The sequence below is a fragment of the Leiobunum rupestre genome, chromosome 6 (genome assembly GCF_980474605.1).
Source record: "Leiobunum rupestre chromosome 6, qqLeiRupe1.1.hap1, whole genome shotgun sequence".
NCBI classification, from domain to species: Eukaryota; Metazoa; Arthropoda; class Arachnida; order Opiliones; family Sclerosomatidae; genus Leiobunum; species Leiobunum rupestre.
The window spans coordinates 64327042-64350503 of record NC_143389.1 but is presented as its reverse complement, the minus strand read 5'-3'; the positions used below and the strand labels follow the sequence as shown (position 1 = coordinate 64350503).

The 23462-nt window shown below is 32.9% G+C and overlaps 1 protein-coding gene across 2 annotated transcripts; it reads left to right on the top strand.

The window, feature by feature from the left end:
- Positions 1-13483: 13483 nt before the first annotated feature.
- Positions 13484-23151, top strand: mus101 (mutagen-sensitive 101). Of its 2 annotated transcripts, none has more exons than XM_090178272.1 (6): positions 13484-13541; positions 14726-15181; positions 16531-18222; positions 18463-18536; positions 19848-21169; positions 22651-23151. In XM_090178272.1, the coding sequence occupies exons 1-6, from the start codon at positions 13502-13504 to the stop codon at positions 23012-23014; spliced, it is 3948 nt and encodes a 1315-aa protein (XP_090034398.1). In that variant the 5' UTR covers positions 13484-13501; the 3' UTR covers positions 23015-23151. The 2 variants fall into 2 exon arrangements, with proteins under 2 accessions (XP_090034398.1, XP_090034399.1); XM_090178273.1 differs by lacking the exon at positions 13484-13541 and adding an exon at positions 13866-13984 and having other exon boundaries at positions 22651-23149.
- The last annotated feature ends 311 nt before the right edge of the window (positions 23152-23462 follow it).

Genomic DNA, 23462 nt, shown 5'->3' with positions numbered 1-23462 from the left:
TTCCCCTATTTCCGGTGACGTACCAATTCTCACGTGACTCGCTCATTTTTCTGTGCGCGCTCACGTTTAATAAGATAACTGAACTTTACACGTAGAATTTCATAGTACCATGTGAAATATTTATTCGTTGAAGGATCTAGCGACATCTGGCTGGTACAAAGATACACCAGGCAGCATGGATCTGATAACAATCGCCGGATTCATACTATCTTTGATAAAAAAAAAGTTTCTTATTCCCCAAGAACATGTATATTTATCGAGAAAGTACTAGCTCTATTAGATATTTTGGAGGAAGGACGCTACATTCGGAAAGGTTTGAGTAGAAATTCTGTCTTGTTCCATGTTACATTTTCAGCCTTTTGGAGCGTTCATTGTACATACAAAGTAAGTATTTTTCATTAATGTTTATTGTATTAGACAGTATTTGAACTTTAAGGCATATTATACTTAGTATATTAAATTTAGGCTTACCAGGTAGGAATCTGAATTAGGGTTAAAAATGATAATTACAATTTTCTTATTTGAGTTCATTTTGTGCGTTCTTTTAGTTCCTGGACCCCCTCGAGAAGAGACACGTAGCACGATTCTTTTATTTCCTATCCAACAATAATCATTTCAGTATATATCTGCAATTGCTAAAATAGTGTATTCTGCCGAGTTAATAGTCTCTAAGATTTCCTCTAGTGGGAGCCCCGAAACAGGATTAATTTTTATCAAAGTTGTATCAGAAGTAAATTTGGGCGAAGTAAGCGCAATGTATTTTCAGCTATTCTAATTTGCCTAATTTAACACGTGACGAATTTTTTATCGCCAGCCAATGAGCAGTAACCTCTGTTTTTGGTTATGTTTTACAATCTCCCGTGACGTCAATTAGTTTCAGCCAATTAGAAATCAGGATTTACTTGTTGTTTCGAGTGTTATTTAATCTCTAGATATACGACACAGCGTTCTTTTAGTTCCTGGACCCCCCTCGAGAAGAGACACGTAGATTTTCGCGCTCCGTACGCTGCCCTCTCGACTCTATTTACAGGCAAAGGCTTAAGGATTTCCGTAAAAGTAAGTGACTTTATTATTTTACTGTAGAGGAAAATTAGACCTTGTTTAAATTGAAAATGTAGCGTATTTGAAGTAAATAGACTTAGATTCTAGCCAAATAGTCCTAGAGTCTAACCAGAAAATTACGCTTAGCATGTAGGCTTAGTGAGAAATTTAGGCTTACCATATAGCGTTAGTGCAAAAATTATACTTAGCAAGTTTCATTTTAAACTATAGAAAATATTTTATCTACAGCCACTATGGACATCGAAGCGTTTCGACTTGAAACTTTTCGTTACTGGAGAAACCCTAATGTTACCAAAGAACAGCTCGCAGCCGCTGGATTCTACTATATTCAACAAGACGACGCAGTCAGATGCTACAAATGCCATGGCGTATTAGAAGGATGGAAATCAGGAGACGTACCAGAATTGGAACATGCTAGATTATTTCCCAACTGTCCGGCTAGGGATAATTCACCATCTGAAAAAAAGTATCTCTCGCAAGAATGGGACATTCCACCTACGCCAAAAGCAACTACTGTCATCGATAAAGGCTTCTCACCTGTACCTGAAGAAGACGACGTTTGTGACTGTCCCTCGTATGTCAGACGATACTGCTGTTAGACACTACAAATACGTAAGTTAGAACTTTAAATTTTGGGATGGGTGGAAAAATTACGGCTCTTCGCTTTTCCAACTGCATTTCTGTGGTACCCAAAAATGGACCAAAATGGACCAAATGTACCCTATAAACGATCAAAGTCACCATTTTCGGCCCTATGTACCCCATTTCGGACCAAAAGTACCCCAAACTGGACCTTTTAGCTTTAATGTAATGTTAAACTCCCATAGAGATTCCCCTAAAAAGAAACAATTTGCGGTCCAATTTTGGGTACATGAAGTATTTCGGTGAGGTAAAACTAATTCTGGCAAACTGCTGCGATTTATAGCGAATGGGTATATTGATAAAATACGATTTAAACGCGTTATTTATATTGTCGGTCTAATATTAGAACCTGTTTTACGCTATCATGTAATTAAAAGTAAAATAAAATTGGAAATGTATATTTCTTGTTTTTATTGCCTAGAGATTAGAAATTAAGGGGTTCGGAAGCGATAGTGGAAATTATGGTTAACGAGGGAGGGGTTAAGAGTAGAGAGGGGTAAATTCCATCCTTCAGAAATCTGCGCGAGGAAAACAAATTCTGGAGAATGGGGATGGGGGAAAGCAACTGGTGAACGAGAGATATAAGGCAAAGTATCTAGTGAATGGGGATGGGGGAAAGCAGCTGGTGAACGAGAGAGAGAATCTGGTGATTAGAAATTCTGGTGATTAAGAAGGGAGGAAAGCAATGGGGGAAAGGAGCCGGTGAACGAGAAGGATCCAGTGAACGGCGGGAGCCAGGTGGAAAGCAACAGCTTTGTGTCCTTCCAGAGGTTCATTGTGCAGCCCCAGCCTTTTAGACATGGAAGCTTCCTTGGTGGAATCATGAGATTGGTAGACTTCGCAAAGAAACTAGAAGGCTTTTCAACAAAGCTAAGAGATCGGGAGACTGGGCTGCCTATAAGTAGACCGTCACTGCCTATCATAAGGCTATCCGCGATGCTAAAAAAGCTTCGTGGAGAAACTTCTGTGAGAAAATATCAGATGTTCCCAGGTCAGCCAAGTTAATGAAAATTATGGCACACGATAATACTAAACATCTTGACACTATTAAGTTGAAAGATGGTAGTTTCTCTACTTCTGGCAAGGACACTTTAACTCATATCTTAGATGTGCACTTTCCAGACTCCAGAGTCACAGATAACTGTGACACTGATACGCTCCCTTTAAGGATCAAACGTACCAAAAGGGAAGATTTGTCAGTGGCGAATAAGGTTGTCACGCACTCTAGACTCATATGGGCTTTAAAATCATTTAAGCCCTATTTAAGTCACCAGGACCTGATGGGATCTTTCCCATTTTGTTGCAACAGGGCATTGATTCTCTTTGCCCTTTGCTGTTAGGGATCTATAGGGCTTGTATTGCCTTAGGGCATATACCAAGCACTTTGGAAACTGTCTCGGGCCATATTTATACCCAAGCCTGGTAAGTAAAATTACCTTGAGGCTAAGGCGTTTAGGCCAATTAGTCTAACCTCTTTTATCTTAAAAATTTTGGAAAAGTTGGTGGACAGCTGTATTAAAGAGGAGGTTATCTCTAAAAATCCTCTCTCCTCCGCACAGTTTGCTTATCAGAAAGGCAAGTCTACTGAGACCGCCCTTCATGGCATATGCAACTGCTTCGAAAAGGCAATTGATTTCAAGGAAATAGCGTTAGCGGTTTTTCTTGATATCGAAGCCTGGGCCTTTGATAAGGTCTCTAGCGCAGTCATTATGAAGTCAGCTAAGAAGTTTGGTATCAATGACACACTGTGTCTTTGGATCAAATCCATCTTAACTGATCGGAAAGTGATGTCCTCCCTGCTCGGTGACTCCCTTATGGGCTCCACCAGCCCTGGCTGCCCTCAGGGGGGGTTCTCTCTCCCCTTTTGTTGTGCCTGGTGGTGGACGATCTAACGCGGAGGCTGAATAGAGGGGATGTCGCTGTTTCGGTTACGCTGATGATATTGCCATCATTGTCACTGGGAAATTCTCAACAACGGTAGAAGTAGAAGGAAAGTAAGGTCGACCCGTCAGTCCCAGGATCGAGGATCGAGGATCGAGGATCCAGGATTTAAGGGGTGAAATGGGGGTAAAATCATCGAAAAGTCAATGTATTTAGGGTATTTCTCGCGACGATTTGTTTTCTCATATATCAACATATTGTGTCCAGGCCAGCTTGTTCATTTATCTACGCTTATCTCGAAAGATACTTGAACGTATATCTTATCAAGTTTTATCGCACGGAATAAGTTGAAATGATGTAAAAATTGATAACCTAGGCGACGCGTGCGCAGATTACCCCGGGGGACGCGGTTAATTTGAATTTAAGAGTGTTTTGACGTCATGGAATATTCGTTGTTAAAGTAGAATGGAAATATTTTTAAACTTCATTTTAATATCATTGTAGTACTTAAATATGCTTGACACTTGAACCAATCTCACGAGTATTTCTTAAAACGAATATCTCGATCGCGTTTTATCGTACGAAATAAGTGGAAATTATGTAAGTTGTATGATACTTGATAACCTAGGCAGGAAGATAGCGCGCGCGTGCGCGGATTACCTGGGAGGCGCGTGGTAAATTTGAATTTAAAACATGGATTCCCTCTCCGAAATAATTCATGTACCCAAAATTGGACCGCAAGTTTTTTTTTCTTTTAGGGGAATCTCTATGGGAGTTTAACATTACAATAAAGCTAATAGGTCCGGTTTGGGGTACTTTTGGTCCGAAATGGGGTACATAGGGCCGAAAATGGTGACTTTGGTCGTTTTAAGGGTACTTTTGGTCTATTTTGGTCCATTTTTGGGTACATCAGAAAAGCAGTTGGGAAAACGAAGAGCCTTATTTTTTTTCCACCCATCTCTAAACTCCAAAAATTTATTGCTATAATTTATTTATCCCTTCCGTAGGTATAAAATAAGATAAAAACCACTTACCTAAATTTTAATTACGGTAAATTAAAAATACTTAATTAGTGTACTAAGTTACGTTTAAAAGAACCTTTTGTAACAATTCCAATATGTAAATATAGGTATAAGGATTGAAAAAATACTTTAAGTGGTTTTACTGATAAACTCTAAAGGAATTTAACTTTAAAGGGTATCTTAGATTATTGTTTTTAATTTTATTCAAGTTGAAAACGTATTAAGAGTCTTTAAAGTACTATAAAAGGATTTTATTTACGAACTTAATTCATATTTTCTTCAAACTTTCAATTCGCGTTTATTACTATTTAAATACGGTAAAATATAATTCGTATACACAAATATAGTCAGAAAGATACTATAAAACACTAAAATTAAAATTAAATTAAATTTGTGTGGATAAGATTTGTAAAGATCATTTTGAAACTAATAACTTTCACGCTTTATTTAAGTCAAGCCAATAAAAACAATTACCTATATTTTAAATACGGTAAAATAGAAATACATTTCCGATATGTAAATAGGTAGAATAACACTATGAAAAGTTCATTTTTCTTCTATTAATACGACAACACATATAAAGAAAATATAAAAACAAAATACTCTACGTTCGATTTTTAGGTAATAAAGAAATTATGAAATGTTTTAATTAAAATTGTGTATCTGAAATGTATTAATTGAGAAATAAGTGGGTTTTACTATTTATCACGGTTTTCTATATATATATATATATATATATATATATATATATATATATATATATATATATATATATATATATATATATATATATATTGGAATTGTTACAAAAGGTTCTTGTCTGACTATCATCTCGCAGTTCCATACTGGGCTATTTGACCATCAAAATGACCAAATACACGTATATTTGAACATTTCCTTGACTACATGACTGAAAAATTGTTTAAAGGTCCATCTACTTGGTTACAAAATTTGTTAAATACTTGGCTTTAAGGCCATCTAAATTAAAGTTAGAAGAAGCTAGACAAAGAGAAATTGTTCTGAAAAATAAAATTAAAGATATAAAAACTAACCAATAGTATTTCGAATACCAAATAATTCGACGTATTTGTTTTTGAAATAACTAAATAGTTTGCATATTGGTCAAAAAAAACCTAAAAAAGTAATTGTAATTACTATTAATTTTACTTGCAATAGTAAAATACTAAACCAAATGTATAATTTATATTTTATTTTATTTAATAAATTTAAACTATAATACTAAACTTTTTCAAAAAAAACTTTTACAAACAAAATTTAAAATACACATTTTTAAAATTTAACTACACCAGCTCCAAGTCAGCTAGCGACTTTTTTTTAAGTAACTACTAACTACAATTAAAATCAAAGGATCTGCTATATTTTTCATGCTTTGAAAACAATTCATTAAAATCTCGAGTTTTTAAATATATGTAAAACACGAAGGAGCAGATCTTTTATCACAAATTTTCAAAAATTATATTTAATTTAGTTTATAATAATATAGGGAACTCAAAAATTAAAAAACGAAAAATCAAAAAAAATTACTTACTTCAACCTTTCTCCCAGTTATTAGTTTCGTTTTAAACTTGGTTTACGTTTTAGTTTTACTTTGCTATTCTAGAAAATTCCAAAATTCCTTTAGAGTTTATCAGTAAAACCACTTACTTTAAGTATTTTTTTAATTAGTTCAGTCTAATAGTAGATTACGCACCTATAATCCATGATGTTTTCATTTAAATTCAAATTATAACGAATTGAAAGTTTGAAGAAAATATTAATTTGGTTTGTAAATGAAATCCTTTTATAGTACTCTGAAGGGCTCTTAATACGTTTTGAACTTCCAAAATAAATTAATGTACTAAGTTACGTTTAAAAGAACCTTTTGTAACAATTCCAATATATATATATATATAAAAAACCGTGATAAATAGTAAAACCCACTTATTTTTCAATTAATACATTTCAGATACACAAATTAATTAAATAAAAGTATTTAAATAAGAATTGCTTCACTAAATTATGCATTTGTACTTTAAATAATACCTGATTTTGAAATTATATTAGAATAATTATATTGTTAAACTTCTTTCATTTTTAAAAATGTAGTAGAAAATGAAAGATATTTTAATTAAAACATTTTATAATTTCTTTATTACCTAAAAATATTTACAATATTTACAAATTTTTATATTGTTTAACTTCTTTCATTTTTAAAAATGTAATTGCTTGACTTAAATAAAGCGTGAAAATTATTAGTTTCAAATGATATTTACAAATCTTATCAACTCTAAAGTCTGTTTGTTTTATTTAAAAAATAGGCTTGTTCACTTTCGATTATTTAAACATTTAACAATTTTTATTTAACTATCTGTTATTTAAATAAATACCACTTTTATTCAAATAAATGCTTGGTTGGGTAAAAAACACAATTAAATAAGTTAAAATGATATTCTTTTTACCAACGTTTTTTAAATAAATCGGAAAATTTGTGGATAAAAATTAATCGACTGCCGAACACTAGAAGCAATTCTAATTTAAATGCGTATATTTAAATAGGAAAAAATGAACGATTCGATCGGAGGCATATCATTAATTTAACGTATTGAACGTAGAGTAAGAGGCTTTTGTAGTAATTACTACCTATATTTGCATTTCAGAAATCTATTTTAACATATTGAACGCCAAGAAAAGAGGCTTTTGTAGTATTTACTACCTATATTTGCATTTCAGAAATCTATTTTAACATATTGAACGTCAAGAAAAGAGGCTTTTGTAGTATTTACTACCTATATTTACATATTGGAATGTAATTTAACGTATTGAAGGTAGAGTATAGAGATTTTGTAGTATTTACTACCTACATTTGCATTTCAGAAATCTATTTTAACATATTGAACGCCAAGAAAAGAGGCTTTTGTAGTATTTTTCCTCCTATATTTACATATTGGAATGTAATTTAACGTATTGAAGGTAAAGTATAGAGATTTTGTAGTATTTTACTACCTATATTGGCATTTCGGAAGTATATTTTAACGTGTTGAATGTAGAGTATAGAGAGTGTTGTAGTATTTTTCTTCCTACGTGACTACACCGGAAACGTCTCTGTGTTATTCGCTTTAGTAATCAAGCCGACTCTGAACATATGTTTTACTCTTTATTCTACGAGGTTTAAACATACACCATTTCAGTACATTCTTAACTTATTCCATACGCTATTTAAAACACATGCGATAAAGATAACGAGGAAACAAGTTAACTCTGAACATATATGTTATGCTCTATACGTGAAGGATGTTGTAAGCTTAAATTCATAATGGTTAATGTGTAGTATTTTTCTACCTTTTTACATTTTATAGTATTTCTTTATCTATATTTGTGTATCGGAAATGTATTTTAACGTATCGAACGTAGAGTAATTTTTTTTATATTTTCTTTATATATTTGCGTATCAGAGTTGTGTGTTGTCGTATTAAAAGAAGAAAAAGGAACTTTTCATAGTGTTATTCTACCTATTTACATATCGGAAATGTATTTATATTTTACCGTATTTAAAATATAGGTAATTGTTTTTATTGGCTTGACTTAAATAAAGCGTGAAAGTTATTAGTTTCAAAATGATATTTACAAATCTTATCCACACAAATATAATTTAATTTTAATTTTAGTGTTTTATAGTATCTTTCTGACTATATTTGTGTATAAGAATTATATTTTACCGTATTTAAATAGTAATAAAAGCGAATTGAAAGTTTGAAGAAAATATGAATTAAGTTCGTAAATAAAATCCTTTTATAGTACTTTGAAGGACTCTTAATACGTTTTCAACTTGAATAAAATTAAAAACAATAATCTAAGATACCCTTTAAAGTTAAATTCCTTTAGAGTTTATCAGTAAAACCACCTTAAGTATTTTTTCAATCCTTATACCTATATTTACATATTGGAATTGTTACAAAAGGTTCTTTTAAACGTAACTTAGTACACTAATTAAGTATTTTTAATTTACCGTTATTAAAATATAGGTAAGTGGTTTTTATCTTATTTTATACCTACGGAAGGGATAAATAAATTATAGCAATAAATTTTTGGAGTTTGGAGATGGGTGGAAAAAAAAATAAGGCTCTTCGTTTTCCAACTGCTTTTCTGATGTACCCAAAAATGGACCAAAATAGACCAAAAGTACCCTTAAAACGACCAAAGCCACCATTTTCGGCCCTATGTACCCCATTTCGGACCAAAAGTACCCCAAACTGGACCTATTAGCTTTATTGTAATGTTAAACTCCCATAGAGATTCCCCTAAAAGAAAAAAAACTTGCGGTCCAATTTTGGGTACATGAATTATTTCGGAGAGGGAATCCATGTTTTAAATTCAAATTAACCACGCGCTCGGGCAATCCGCGCCTCCCGGTCAATCCGCGCCTCCCAGGTAATCCGCGCACGCGCGCGCTATCTTCCTGCCTAGGTTATCAAGTATCATACAACTTACATAATTTCCACTTATTTCGTACGATAAAACGCGATCGAGATATTCGTTTTAAGAAATACTCGTGAGATTGGTTCAAGTGTCAAGCATATTTAAGTACTACAATGATATTAAAATGAAGTTTAAAAATATTTCCATTCTACTTTAACAACGAATATTCCATGACGTCAAAACACTCTTAAATTCAAATTAACCGCGTCCCCCGGGGTAATCTGCGCACGCGTCGCCTAGGTTATCAATTTTTACATCATTTCAACTTATTCCGTACGATAAAACTTGATAAGATATACGTTCAAGTATCTTTCGAGATAAGCGTAGATAAATGAACAAGCTGGCCTGGACACAATATGTTGATATATGAGAAAACACATCGTCGCGAGAAATACCCTAAATACATTGACTTTTCGATGATTTTACCCCCATTTCACCCCTTAAATCCTGGATCCTCGATCCTCGATCCTGGGACTGACGGGTCGACCTTACTTTCCTTCTACTGGTAGAGGATGTAATGAGGAGGGCTCTGGCATCAGTCGAGTGCTGGTGCAAGGAGGTCAACCTCACAGTTAATCTTAGTAAGACGGTCCTGGTCCCATTTACTCGTAAAAGGATCGAGGGATCGTTCAATGGTATTTCCATAATTGGAACTAGCCTAGTGGAAAGCACCGAGGTGAAATACCTCGGTGTCATCCTTGACAGCAAATTAACATGGAAATCACATCTTGATTATATTATTAAGAAGGGCAAAATGTTATTTTGGAGGATTAGGGGTACAGTCAGTAAATCATGGGGCCTTAGCAAAAGAGCTACTCTCGCTCTCTAAGACGAATATAAGGTTGGTAACTGGCCTACCAACAGGCCATTGCCAACTTAACAGACACCTAAATCTTATTGGTGTCAGTGATGACCCAATTTGTAGGGCTTGTCTAGCCGAGGAGGAAACTGCCTCTCACATTCTTTGTAGCTGTGACTATTATGCGGCTTAAAGGTTTGAGCATCTTGGTATGCATCGGTTGGAGACGAATGACCTCTTCAACATCCCGGCCAAACAGATAATTAACTTTGTGTCGGAAATAGGACTTTTTACCTAAAGTCACAGGTTGGGGGTTGCACAATGGACCTAAGGTCGAAGTGCACGGCTTTCCACCCATTTCAATAATAATTCAATAGACGTGGAAAAACCCAGTCTCCACGTTCAAGTTTTAAGACGCTCTGTATGCGTTAAATTATTTATATCGATTAACGATTCTTTATGTTACGATGGTATTGTATTGTTTCGTGTATATTGAGGCTGTAGGGTATCGAAATTTCCTGCTTGTTTTAGGTAAGTGATTTTTTGTTATTTATGGTAAAAGGTTATTGATGTTGGGAAAAATATGTTGAAATATCAACTGACATAAACGGAATTAGCTTCGTGCGTAGTTAATTTGATGTCCAACAGCATCGCATTGAGTTTTGAATTGCGAACTAAGTAGTATGCTAGGTTAGTTTGATATAGAAATATATTTATTTTATTCGTGACCAGCGATAGTATAAAGTATACTCGTTTGTCTACGTTTTTCGTAGACCAATCCAGCTAGGAATCGATAAAACTTCGCAGTCTCAACAAAGATTTTTCACGAATTTTCAACCAAATCGCGGATGTGTACAACGTTTATAGCTCAAAACTTGCCTAATGACAGAATTAGATTAGGAGAAGTTACTACAGAGCCTGAAATTCTGGAAACGCAAATACCTTACAAAAGCGTGGGGGGTAAGTTTCTTTCTCGCTAAAATCCCCCCCCCTCAAATGGAGAGAAGATTCTCGAGGGACGCTGGGTAACGATACCGCCATCTAACGTGAGCTAACGAAATTAAAATATCGTCTGCTATATCGTACGTTTTACAAGGCTTAGATAGTAGGCATGAAAGGGTGGAACTGGGATGACACCTATTTACCTAAGCTACTAACAGACTTGGAAATAGTGATATTTTTTACAGGGACCCCGACCCCCTCAAGTTTATTTTTATTGAGAGCCACGGGCCCAGGGGGGGGGGGAATTGGGGGAAAAATTTAAAATTTGGTAGGGAAAATAGGAAAATAAAAATTGGTTACGTTACTTCCATGTAAAATGTTTAATAAATATTTTTAATTAAATTGAGAGCCCTGGTGGCCCGCAACCCCCGTTCGAATGATTTATTTTAAGAGCCCACTGATTTTTATTAAGAGCCATTGGCCCCAAGACTCCCGCTAATTCCAAGTCTGGCTACTAATATATTTCAATAAGATGAAAGTTTATTTGTTCAGTCAAGAACTGCGTTATTTAAAACATGTTTAAATCTTGAATTTAAAAATTGTTTTGAGTCATGGCTTTATAATATTTTAAAAGTTTTTCTTTAGATAAAAGTGACAAGATACTTCATGACTAAAAGTTGTTTATTTATTAAAATTTAATTAAAATTTATATTTTAATTAAATTTTAATAAATAAACAACTTTTAGTCTTGTCACTTTTATCTAAAGAAAAACTTTTAAAATATGCTTCAATATTCAAAACATTTTTTACATATCTTTAATGTCAAAATTCCTCAGTACAAATTTACTTACTTCATAATTTAATTCTACATGACAATTAAAATCGGTCACCTTTCAAATATCACTAATGTCCCAACTACCACTGATTCTGTACGGGTGGATTAACTCTTCGTTTTGATGTCCACATTGGTTTTGTTAGCTTTTGAATCGTTTTTCATTTTAATTTGCACCTTTAAACCTTTACTGAAGGACACTTATCGGGATGCCTTCTACCACGCTATCTCCAAAGTTTGACTTCTGTATTCTCACAGATTTATCTCACTGGGGGAAGACACATGTTCGGTGGGGGGGAGGGGGTAAAAACCGACTTTTCAAGGGCAAGAGAAGTGATCACTCGCGAAACACTATTGCCCTCTATTGGCAAATTTCTATTATAAATAAAATACTGTCTGCTCTCTCAAGAAATATTCAAACATTGTATTTTACGTTTTAAATAAAGGCATAAAGTGTTTTTTAATTACATATCGCTTGTTAAATCACCAATAGGCGGTTAAATAAAACATCTAACCAGAAATTGCCAAGAAGTAATATTTCCGACAGCCAGGACTCATAAATTACTATTTATATAGTGCTTGTTGAAATATTAGAAAGCTGGAAACTTTTCTCGAACATACCATCGGTTTTTTGATAAGCCTTAACATGCCCAAAAAGTTACCTGTTTAAAAGGAAACACCATTGAGTTGGGAATAAATAGAGGTACAACTAAATCTGGCTGGCGCGGGACCAATTTCGTTCCATAAGGAGACTTTATAAACTTTATCGTTCTACCGTGGCGGCATCTGTCTCTAGTGGTGGCAACTATATGGCAATTGAATTTTTTCGCGAATCTGATGTGAAATTGAAATGTATGATTTCACGTAACAAACAAACCTTTGAAGTTGTTTAATAATAATTTTATTCTGTCAACACGATCCTTTTTAACTCAAGTTACGGTGAGTTAGCTAATAATTATTTATTTTTAGCCATATAACTTTACAAAATATAGATGGCGCTACGGCCTAATTATAAAGATTTATTTCATACAGTATTATCAGAACAGGTCCCGCGTAACCATGACAACCGAAATCGTAATTGTAATTCTAGCAGTATTATTCCCAATTCAATGGGAAACACTTGTTGCATACCGTACTGCAAAAGTAATACGTTTAGTTCTAAAGGAATTCGTTTTCATCTTTTTCCGAAAGATAATTTTATACGAAATGAATTAACTCTGCCTCCACGAGAAGCCTTAAAATTGCCCGGTAATATAAAAATATTCCGTATAATTTAAATTATTGATACCATAAGAGGATGATAATAATAATAATATTATCTCCTTATACTTATAGTTTTAGTAACAATATATATTTTACCTTAAAATATATTATCGAAAATTAACATTAGTATGTTCCTTATACACGTGAGCCGATGCATTTCTTATCTGACGCAAAATTCTCATGAGGGCAAAAACGCGTCTCCATTTGGCTTAAATATGACTTTTTGGCTAGCCATTCTAACCGTTTAACCGACCGACCTGAAGTCCGGAAATAGTTCCTTCACAGATGAATTTGGAGAGGGGAGTAGACTTTTAAAAAATCACACGCTGGCTTGTTTTAAATACTTGTGGAGATTCGGTGGTCACGTGACGTTTTATTTGCCACTGAAGTTAAATCCAGCGCGCCCTTATGAGAGAATCGCGAATTAACCGCATCTCTAGTTGCTACGGAACGTAAGCGGGAAATTAAAATGAGTAGTTCGTCCATGCGTCCATTAGGGTGGAGTCGAGCTATCCGCGCCATCTGTTAAGCGCAGTACTATTTCTATGGTTTGAACCACTCACTCAGGATTGTGCTTATTTAATGCCCTCTAACTTTGGTATTTTTGTGCCTGGCAACGGTGGTTAGTGTAATTTGATTTTTATTTAGAAATTTGGAGCCGGGAGTAGTGGCTCACTCCTGTAATCCCAGGCGTCCGGGAGGCAGAGTTTGTGGATGGCCGTGTGAGGACGACCACCAATCCCCCAACGGGTGGTCGGAATACTTCCGCCACGGGTGTCCCCATCCCTGTCCCCACGTATTCCCCTGTTGGCGTGGCCGTTACACATATCTCGCCCTGATTAATCAGTTATTGTGCGCTGGTGTCTAAGGCCTTGGGTCGACACCGATGTGTGGATGTCAAAAAAAAAAAATTAGAAATTTGGCGGTAGTTTTTGTAGACCTTACAGTTGTGGGTTTATGGTTGTTGTTATATTTATTTGTTAGTATATTACCTCATTAATTGTAATCCTGCCATCTATAGGTATGCAGATAATAATGACTTTTATCTGAGATCTGCGAAATAAAGTAATAAATATTTTATTTGAAATATTTTACGAGTCATGGCGTTAGAATTTAGGTAAAATAATAAAATAAAGAGTCTAGTTACTTCATGACTAAAATTAAAAAAAAATTTAAAAGGGCCATTTAAATAAATTTTTTTAAACATTTTAGTCATCTAGACTTAATTTTATTATTTTATCTAAAGTAATAAATGTTGTCATCTTATTAATGTTACTGTACTCTATGTATTTGCTGGTGAGCTTTAAAGTTCTGGAACTCTAAATATAGGGGTTGTTTTATTTGTATAACTCAGTTACCTTACCTGAAATTGGAAAAAATAATTTTAGACATAAGGAAAAATTAAATTCTTTGTGAAACTTAGTCAAAACTTTATGGGTTTAGAAGTGGTAATTAAGTTTTTAACTGAGATAGATTATTTTAGATTGCAGTTCTTTGATGCCAAACGTTAGAAGTTTAGGGATACAGAATTGCAATTTGAGAAGCAAGAGGAAATGCCTCAGTCACGTGACAAAGGGGAAGATATTTGGCTTGCATTTTTCAAACAATTCTGTGCAACTTAAAAATTAAAAGAGGCTTATAAGTAGAAAAGAACCCCAATAAGAGATTATCCTAAAGTTTAATGTTTACTATAATGTTTTAATCAATGGCACATCAATAATTCTAGTTATGTAGCTGGTATTAAATATTAAAATGTCCATTGGTTGATACTACTTCATGTTATATTAACAATTTTTTTCTACATAGGAATGAGCAAATTTAAGAAACCACATTCACTCTACGATTTAGTTTTTGTCGAAGAAAATAATACACCTGCTTTTATTAAAGCTTTTGATGTGTGTAAATCAGAAGGACTTGAACCTCAATTTGTCAGTGTTGAACACTGTTTGAAGATAAAAGAAAGTTCTAAAGCTGAAGATAAAATTTACATTTTATCATCATTTTCTACAGATACTTTCAAACACCTTAACAATTTAAATGCTTTCATTTTGGGACCTGTCGCGCTATTAATGTCAGTGGAAAATAAATCAAAAAGTGTTGTAAGACGTGAAGTACCACCATTTAACTTAATAATGCGCAACTGTGTTGTTGCATTTTCTAATCTGTCTAAAGATGAAAAAGAAAAACTAGCTCGGATGGTAACGTACATGGGTGGACAAGTTCATCATGCTCTTACGACTAGAGTTACTCATCTTGTAACAGGTAATTTTCATATCTTAGTATATGGCAAATAGTTGATAGCGTCTTAGGCATACATCACCTGGAAATTAATTTAACCTCACAGATCACGAGGCAAAATGCCTAACGATACCTCCAAGTTGTCTCGTGACCACCATGGGTACCATAATGTCATGGCTGACCTATACGCGTTACCATGGCAACTAACACAAGCCTTAAACAGTGGGTTTATTCAGTACAACAAAAACTCAACTTAGTTTTTAATTATTATTACCAAAACAATATCATGTCAGCCGAAGTCTGACAAATTTAAATGAAATATTGGAATTTTATTATTTATCATTTGTTACCTTATCTACCAACCTTTTTCATTTTTATGCCCATAACATTATTTAAATACTAATTTATGGGACTACGCTTATAATTTATTTCACATTTTAAACTTTTATTCTTAACATGCCTACTATTTTGCTATTTATGATGAATTCAACATTTAAATAGTTAAATTCAGCTCTAATTTAAATTGATTTTTTACTTTTTATACCTTTTTCTTGACAAATTGATGAATAATGTGAGTTCAGTGGTAACATAAACCAAATTTTCAGTTAATTTTAAAATTTATTACTAACATAAGTAACATAATAACAATAAGTATGACACTTCCTATTGCTTTAATGCTAATTTTCTAACCAAACCTTTTTGCATTGATACTCTCTTCACGCTGTGACTTGGACTCGCGACTTACCATTTTGGATGACTATAAAAATTTAAGCCTAATATCGAAAAGCCCGCGTGCTAATCATGCGTGATAGAAAAAACATGAGCTTGTGGCCCTGAGAAAAACTTTTTTAATATTCCGACTATCTATCAGAAACCAGATATTTCTCGCATATTTTAGACACTAGAGGGTTCTAGGCTGAGAAAACATCTTGATTAGGCAATAACTATGAAAATCAGTTTGGTTGTAAATCTCATTAATTATAAGCTAAATTTAAGTTTGTGGTGAGTTGCAATTTCCATAAATACTATAGGTTATTTAAGTCTATGATTTTTTTAAAAATCACAAATTGATTTAAATCAGTCCTGTGTCAACTATATTGCAATATGCCTGGTATTACATTTAAATTTAGGATCTTTGGAAACTGACATAGGGAATTAGCCTAGCTGATTATTATTATAATATGATGTATGAAAATGTTTGTATAAAATTAAGGTTTCAAGATTTTTTTGGAAAAACTCTTTTTACCTCGTCTTTTTCTTTTAACATAATTACCCTTAATTGTGTAATACAATTTTGATTTAAAGACAAAAAAATCTATTTTACACACATATATATATATATATATATATATATATAAGCTTATTTTTTGCAGAATCAGTTGAATCAGTAAAGTATCGTGGTGCATCACAAAATGGAATACCCTGTGTGCTTCCAAAATGGATATATGAAATGAGTCAACTTGAAGATATTGATTCTAAACCATTTGATGATGTGTCATATGTTAAACACAAGGTACCAATTTTTCATAAACTTACGATATGTGTCTCTAAACTTGAAGGAAAGGAAAGATCGGATATTAAAAGTAAAATAGAATTCAATGGTGGTACTTTTTCTGGTGAACTTAAAAGAAGCATTGTAACTCATTTGATTGTCAAAGAACCAAGCGGCCCTAAATTTGACCATGCCACCGAATGGAATATAAAATGTGTTACTCCGGAATGGATTTATAAGTCAATTGAAGAAAAATATGCTTTAGAAGTAAATGCATTTTTAGTAAAGGCAGAGTTTAAGAAACCTATGCAATCAACACCAACTAAACGGGATACAGTTTCTGAAACATTGCAGTATGGAGATGTAAGCACTCTCAGTGTTTTTAATAATGCTACTATGGCTTCTAACATAACTTCTGCTTCTGATGCTGACATATCTATTGTGCCTGTAAATTCTGACAATTTTTTCCATGGTGAACTTGAACATTTTGAAACCAAAGGGTTTCAACGAAACGAAAATCTGAAAGGTTGCCATATTATAGCCGAAGGCTTTCCACCATTATTGCTTAAAAGGATTCACAGTATTATAAAACTTTCTGGGGGTGTTGTATGCAATAATACAATAAATACAGTTACACACATTATCTGTGGAAATGGAGTATCCTATGAAAAATTCATGTTATTTAAAGGATCAGTTGTTGATGTTAGATGGCTGCTAGCTTCAGCGAAATCTTATGAAGAAAGGGAAAAGTCTAAGTATTTACTGGGGAAATCCAGTTCATACGAAAGTGTAACTATGTATGGTAGAGAAAATGAAATTCCGTCTGGAGAAAATGAAATTCCGTCTGGAGAAAATGAAATTCCGTCTGGAGAAAATGAAATTCCGTCTGGAGAAAATGAAATTCCGTCTGAAGTAAATGAAATTCCGACTGAAGTAAATGAAATTCCGACTGAAGAAATTGAAATAACATTGATTAAAGACTCTAATATCTTTAGAGGAATGACATTTTTGGTCAAGTTTTTCTCAGATCCCCAAATTAACTGTATTGAAGAACTAATTCTTAAAAATAATGGAATACTATCAAAAACTCCGCACTATATTGTTGTTCCTTTGATTCATTTTGAGAAAATGACCGAAGATCATTTTGAATATGTTACTCCTTGCTGGCTTCAAATATGTATTGATAATATGGAACCTATACCAATAAGTTCTTCGTTCCTCTTTAAACCCATTCTGTTGCATGAAAAAGTGAAAATATCTCGTCCTCTTGAGGGTTGCGTTATCACTTTAAGTCAATTTTCGGGACTTGAAAAGGAGTCACTGATTGATTTGATTGGTGAACTAGGGGGAATTTCTCAAGATTTTTTGACAAGAAAACACGAACCAGAAAAAAACCTGCAAGTGAATACCCACCTTATACTTAAAGAACCAACTGGAAAAAAATTTCAAGCTGCACTAAAATGGAAGATGAAAGTAGTAAGCCCATATTGGCTATATCAAACTGCTGTGTGCGGAATTAAAGCTACTGAAGACTCATTTTACTTAACCAGTAACAAAGGCTCAATTAGTGAAGGTAAGACGCATATAGTATTTTTATTGTTTATCACACATTTTCATAAAGACCTCATAAAAGATTATGAAAAACCAAAAGTCTGATAGCCTAAGTTATTTACTTCTGCTTTTTACTAAATATATTTAAAAAGTTAAACTGCTTGTGTCAAAACAATATATTCACACTCAAATACTTATATATCATCCATTCTATACTCACTGTTAATTAAAGAATAGATATCTGACCTCATTTTTATTTCAGCATCTGGAAAAAGCAGTTCTTTTGGTAGAGAAGAAGTGAAGAGTGTAGAAGTAGCTGTACATGCTGCTACTAAGGTAATACCTTTAATTTCAGATAAAACACTGCATTGTAAATGCTGATGTACACTTAAAAGGAGACGATCCGAGGTGATAATCTCCGATTTTGTTCAAACTCGATTATAATGTACATCTCAGTGTAACTTGAAAAACCTGCAAGGGAAAAGTTGCAACGCGCTTTTGTTTTGCCATGGCAACCAAAAATGTTTTTGACAACATGATTTTAAAGTTTTTCCATTGAATCCAAAGAATTTTAAGGGTCCCTGTGAAACCTTTTAAGATATGAAATATTTTGAAAATTTCAAAAACGTTAAAAATACATAAAAATTGATTAAAAAAGTTAAATATAATCAAGTTTAAATGCAATTTGGTCAATTTGATCAAAATGAGTAAAAATAAGAAAAATGATAAAATAGGCAATAATTTGGAAAATATTTAAAATACCAATATTTTTCAAAAATGAAAAAAAATTGATCAGAAATTAAATTTTTTTATCAAAATTTAATAAATTTGATAAAAATAGATTAAACTTGATTATTTATTTAAATCGGGTAAAAAAGGGATAAATTTAATTTATTTGATCAAATTATGACATTTTGATCAATATGATCAAAATGAGTTAAAGTAAATCAGAATGAGTTAAAATGAAAAATATAAGAGAAAATTAATAAAAATGCCTGTAATTGGCTAAATATTCTAAAGATTTTGTAAATAAAACTATTTTTTTTAAAATTATAAAATTTTAAAAAATTTGTATTTTGATTAAAATTGATCAAAAAGGTTAAAATGGTTAAAAATTAGAAAAATCTAAAATATTAGAATAAATAAAGAAAATGATATAATTGTCAAACAAACATCTAATTTTATTTTAAAAAATGGGTAAAATAGGTTAAACCCGATCATTTTTGATAATATTTTTATCAATTGGATCAACAGCTCCCTACACTTACTATTGCTATTAACCTCAACAAGTTTTTATGGAAAAGGGAAACCCCTTTAACCAGATAGGAGATAACTTACAAATTTTAGGCAGAAAGAGTTGTTCTGAGTTTGCACCCAGTGCCACAAGCTAGGATCAAACCGGGCTCCTCTTGCTGCGAGGCGAAAGGGCTAGCCAAGTGACAGTCTCTATGGTAGGAGATTATGATTAATTAATTAAAACACATCCCAAAACTTACATCCATGCTTGTTAATGTTTGAGAAAAAATGCTATTTGGCTGTTACATAATAGTAAAAGCACATTACATTATAATTTGCGTATATGTTTCAAAGCTTCACCTCTTGGAAGTCATAATCCTTGACTACAATTTATTTTCTTCAAAATTCTAGAGCAACATTGACACAAATGCATTACAAGAAAACATTCAGCCAGAATTTCATACAACAGATGGAGAACCTTTCAGCAAAAAGCTTAAGAAAGAAGAAGTTATTATGATTCGAAAACCTGATTCGGCACTTATTCTTCAACCAGCAGAATTTAACTACTCTTACTTTGGTCTGGATCCAAATAACCTAGATGACAGTTTTAATACCAAATTGAAGAAACAATTAAACACAAAAAAATTTAGCAGCAAATTTGAAGTGAATGACGGCAATCCCTTTGGAGCAATAACAATTTATGTGTCAAAAAAAATTAAACCTCTGCAGGGTTCATTGTTTCAAATTGCGAGGAATTTAGGTGCAAACTGCCAATACAACTATGATCATTCTGTCACTCACATCATTCATCAATCAAAACCAAATGAGTCACTACCAAAGGAATTAAAATCTGTTCAGTTTTCTAAGAAAATAGTTTCCCCAGACTGGCTGTATGAATGTGAAAAATCGCATGCTATTGTGGATGAAAACCTTTTCCCATTTACTTACAATAAGAGACTCTCTCTCTCGGATAATATATCTTCTCAAAAAATTGCTAGCCCAGAGAAACTAAATGCCAGCGCAACAAAAACAAACATAAGTACAGAAAAAAGTAGTAAGCGTGATACAACAAAATATGCAACACAGAAACTGAATTTTTCAGCTTCAGAAGTTGCTGAAATATCTGCGGCTTCAGAACTTAATCAGCAATATCAGAGTATATTATCTATAACTAATGAAACAAAAATTGCCAATTTAGTTTCAAAACCAAAACCAGTGGGCATTAACCCAACAGTTCAGTGTCAGAATAGAAGTTTTCCAAAAACTGAAACCCAGCCCATTGAAATTGACCAGATGGTATGCTCCCAGGAAGAATTACCCATCATATGGAAAGAAAATGAGCCTACAAGAACTAGCATTTCCAACTCTAGTTATGGATTAGGACAACTTAACAACTATGCCTATGAACAGAAAGTTTTTATGTTGTCAAGCATGCAAGATACTGAGAAACTTAAACAAATTATTGACCAATTGGGAGGAAAGGTCGTTGATGGTAACTGTTTTGACTGTAGTGCTACGCATATTGTTGTTACTGGCAATAAATTTTCAAAAAGTGAAAGAATGTTATCGTCAATTGCATCAGGAAAAAAAGTTGTTGAAAGGGATTTTCTACTGGACTCACTACAATGCGGACAATTTGTAGATGAAGATTGCTATACAATAGGATCGGCTTCATTTTTTAAGAAATATGAACCAGAAGAATCACAAGCAAACATGATGAAAGCTATTTACAAGTGAGAAATTGTTGTTCATTTTAAATATGCAAAAGCAAGGCCAATACATATCTTAAAACCCGGTGCTTATTAAATACAAGGTATACCCTATCTCTAAATTCCTTTATTGACAAACTTTAGAAAACAACTTTTTTTACCTATTGGTAAAAAATGTTGCTAGTTTATAAACTAGCAACATTTTGTCTTTTCCAGGTTTTTAACTGGGTATACCTATACACTTTTTGAGAAGCTTTTAGATCTCAACATTTGAAATTTGAACCTTATTGGCTCAGAATTGTCCGTAGCTCAAATGAATTAGTAGTGTTAAAGAGTTGAATCAGCACAGGCTTTTATTTACTATAACTTATAGCGCAAGCAAATCAAAGAATTAAGCAAAATATAAATCGTTCCTGGCGACCTCTTGTGGCCAGAGTCCTCCCTGCAAACACCCCCGTGGTTTTCCATGCCACCGCCTAGGCCCCCATTACAGTACGTCGTCAAAATAAAGTCAGGGTTGGGGTCAGGCTATCCCCAGAAAAATAAAGTCTGGGGTCTGGGATGGGAAACTATTTGTATGAATGCCCCAGTTTTAGATAAATGAATTTTAAATGAAATCTATAGGTTTGTATTAAAGATTCCAAGTAGTTAGTAGTTATATATATGTATATAGTATATATTAGTACAGACACTTTTCACAATTTTCAAAAATTTTATTTGTTCAGGTGGTCCCAATAATGAGTATTTCATGTCCAAAACTGAATTATAAACTATTTTATTACAGTATACTCAGGGTTAGGGAAAAACTTGTTTTTTTTTTAAGAAAACCCAAAAAACTATCAGTATTATTACAAGTCTCACGTGACCAGAACAAAGTTTTAGTTTTAGTTTCATTTTTGATAGTATAAATGCAGGGTGATCAGGAAAATGCTTCGAAAATTTTATAGAAAAAATATGAAATTTTCAAGTGAATTAAAGTAAATATAGGAAAAACTTCAAGTAAAGATAAGGATTCTTATCAAAAAACAGTAGATAAAATAAAGTTAAATATAGGATGAAGAAGGGTACATGACCACGGAAATTTCCGTGGTCATGTACCCTTTTCGGGTTATATACTATATGAGAAAAGCTAAGGAATTATAGACTGGCCGCCCTCTCTGTCAGCATTATTTTAAATAACACAAACAACATTACCAATAGAAAATTATTTCTTTGAAATAAGATAATGACTAAAGTCACCTTTTCATTTTTTTGTACACAATATTGTTTATGTCCAAATATTTACAACTTTTTCATACTTGTTAAAAACATTTTGCTCTCATTGGAATATCAGAGTAGTATCTAGAGTTGCCATTTTTTTACTTTACCTCAAATGCTCTATCCTGTAATTTTCATAACTTGAATTGGTGAGAGAAGCAAATCTACAGATATTTGTGTGCATTACTTTTTCATTAGGATTTTTTTAAATTATTTCAATAACTGATCTTCACACATATTATATGTAGATGGCAACAAAGGTTTTCCAAATCTGGGGAAGGCGCCTTTTCTGACTGGTGTGTTTTACTTCTGACTGAAAAAAGGAAAGAGGTTTTTTCCCGTGTTCTTCGAGCTGGAAATGCAATGGTCATTGAAAATTCAAAACAAATGGTGGCGAGTAAACGAAGAATAGCTCTTATTGATAAAGATAAAGGTTTGCAAAAGTGTGAATACGAGAGTCTTATGAGAAATCAAATATTATGTTTAAAACCCGAATATTTTTCTGACTATTTGCTCAATTACAATGAACTTGATATAAATAGTTTCTTAGTTGAGCAGGCTAAACCCTTTATTGGCCTTATTAGAACTGATATTAATTTAAATAAAAAATAATTTACATTCAACGTGGTTTTACACTTGTAATTTTATTTTAATTTAAACACATGTAAAAACAGTCATTATGACTGATTGAGAATATTCTGAGTGTTAATTTGTGTGATTTCCCAATATTTTAACTTGTTTTTTTTTAATGAAGTGAATTGTTTAAATACTGATGTAAAATTTCAAAGCTTTAATCCAACAAAAATAATTTTAATTTTAAATAAGTCATATAAAGTTAATTTGACTTTTATTTGAATGATTTTTTATGCAATTACATTAGTTGTGCCTTGTCGTAAAATAAATGTTTGGAAGGGCTATTTCCTCCCCTTTTTCCAAATAAATTATCTTAGGTGTAAGCTGACGATTGTACTTCAATCTTAATTTTGGCAAGTACTGCTCTACTTAAGCATTAAACGCATTAAGATCTAGCACTCTTATCCACAAGAAAAAAATTATCAAT

Bases quoted from the DNA above. Each gene is read 5' to 3' on its own strand.
- mus101 (XM_090178272.1), top strand. From the start codon at position 13,502: ATGCCCTCTAACTTTGGTATTTTTGTGCCTGGCAACGGTG. The intron at 13,542-14,725 runs GTTAGTGTAATT...TTTTCTACATAG, and splicing joins TTTTGTGCCTGGCAACGGTG to GAATGAGCAAATTTAAGAAA. The intron at 18,223-18,462 runs GTAAGACGCATA...TTTTTATTTCAG, and splicing joins CAAAGGCTCAATTAGTGAAG to CATCTGGAAAAAGCAGTTCT.